Genomic DNA, 1,438 nt, shown 5'->3' with positions numbered 1-1,438 from the left:
TTTTTGATTAAACGATTAGTTGTTTGACGTCCTCAGATGTCTCGTTTTGTCCCCAACTCAAAGATATTCACTTTACTGTGACAGAGGAGAGAAGACACTAGAAAATATTCATATTTAAGAAGCTGGAATCAGAGAGTCGTAAATGAATGACTCAAACTGATTAATCGATTATCAAATCAATTGGCGATTTAATATAATAGTTGACAACTAATCAGTTCATCGGTGCAGCTCTCATTGAGATATACTCTTAATCTCTTTCTGTGATTTAAAAGCATTTTGCGTGCAGTTAGTTGTGATCAGTGCACACTGGGCCTCTGATGTGTTTTCAGTGAGTTTGAGTGTCCCGAGGGCCGGAATGAGTCACGCCCTCAAACCAGTCCCGACTCGTCTGTCGGTTGCAACACAGCAGAGCAGCCCTTCCTGTAGCCGCCTGTCTGACACACCTGCACCGTCTCTACTGGCTCGCTCCAGATACAGGCTGGTGTCGCAAGGCGTAGATTTCCTCCTCAAGTATTTCCCACAATGCACCGGGCTTTGTTTGCATATGTGGCGCTGGCTGATAACTGGGTCACTTGCTGTGATAAGCCTGCGCAGAAGGATTTTTAGTTCTGCACACGTGAACTGCTTAAAAATGAGTTGAGTTTCTGAACATTTACATCGTGCAGCTGCTCCACTGCCATGAATTAGTTGAAGTGGCACAATGAAAATAAAATGAACAATGATAGTTGTTTGATGATATTAATCCTAATAAGCATCACATCACAGAGACGTGTTCCAGTTAAAGTTTACAACCTTGCACGTTTTTTCACTTTTTCATTTTTACTAGTTTTGAGCAAACTTTTGCCTTTTAGACAATCAGTGCTTTTCAGACATTAGTGAAAATTCCCCCGCAAAAATTGTTACAAAATCAGTTATTCTTTACATAATCGCTGTTTGTTTGTTTGTTTGACCACGGTAACTTCTCTGTGTGTGTCATGTGTTTCTGCAGACTATGTGAAGGGCTTTGGAGGCAAGTTTGGCGTGCAGACGGACAGACAGGATGCCTCGGCGCTGGGATGGGACCACCAGGAGAAACTACAGCTTCACGAGTCCCAGAAAGGTACCGGTTCTGGTTTGGTTTCTCTGGGTTTTAGGAGACATGCAAAGTTCCAGCAGGAACCGTCAGAAAGTATAAAAACAGCTAAAGGGATCCCACTGGAAATCAGTGTTTTTGCCTATGGGATGTCTCCACCCTAATAAATATTGTATCCTTTTAAAACTGCAAAGACTAATCAATTAATTGTCTAAGTAATTTATTAAATTGTCTTAACTACTAAATTAATCACACACTATTCTGATAAATTGATTTATTTGTTTGAGACCCTTTTATTTTTTTTTAAGAAAATCTGATTCCAGCTTGTTTAACCCGTTTGTGCCGGATGCTTCGCGCCGACACATC

The 1,438-nt window shown here is 41.0% G+C and overlaps 1 protein-coding gene across 6 annotated transcripts in view; it reads left to right on the top strand.

The window, feature by feature from the left end:
* The window catches only part of cttn (cortactin), a 28,965-nt gene that overhangs the window by 11,654 nt on the left and 15,873 nt on the right, over window positions 1–1,438 (top strand). For all 6 annotated transcript variants that reach the window (XM_032510770.1, XM_032510767.1, XM_032510771.1 and 3 more), the window contains one exon: window positions 989–1,099. In XM_032510770.1, coding sequence (XP_032366661.1) covers window positions 989–1,099 — 111 coding nt within the window. The remainder of the gene's footprint in view (window positions 1–988; window positions 1,100–1,438) is intronic.

The sequence above is a fragment of the Etheostoma spectabile genome, unplaced genomic scaffold (genome assembly GCF_008692095.1).
Source record: "Etheostoma spectabile isolate EspeVRDwgs_2016 unplaced genomic scaffold, UIUC_Espe_1.0 scaffold271, whole genome shotgun sequence".
In the NCBI taxonomy this organism is placed as follows: Eukaryota; Metazoa; Chordata; class Actinopteri; order Perciformes; family Percidae; genus Etheostoma; species Etheostoma spectabile.
Note: the sequence above shows the minus strand (reverse complement) of the source record. Positions and strands in the feature narration are given on the sequence as shown.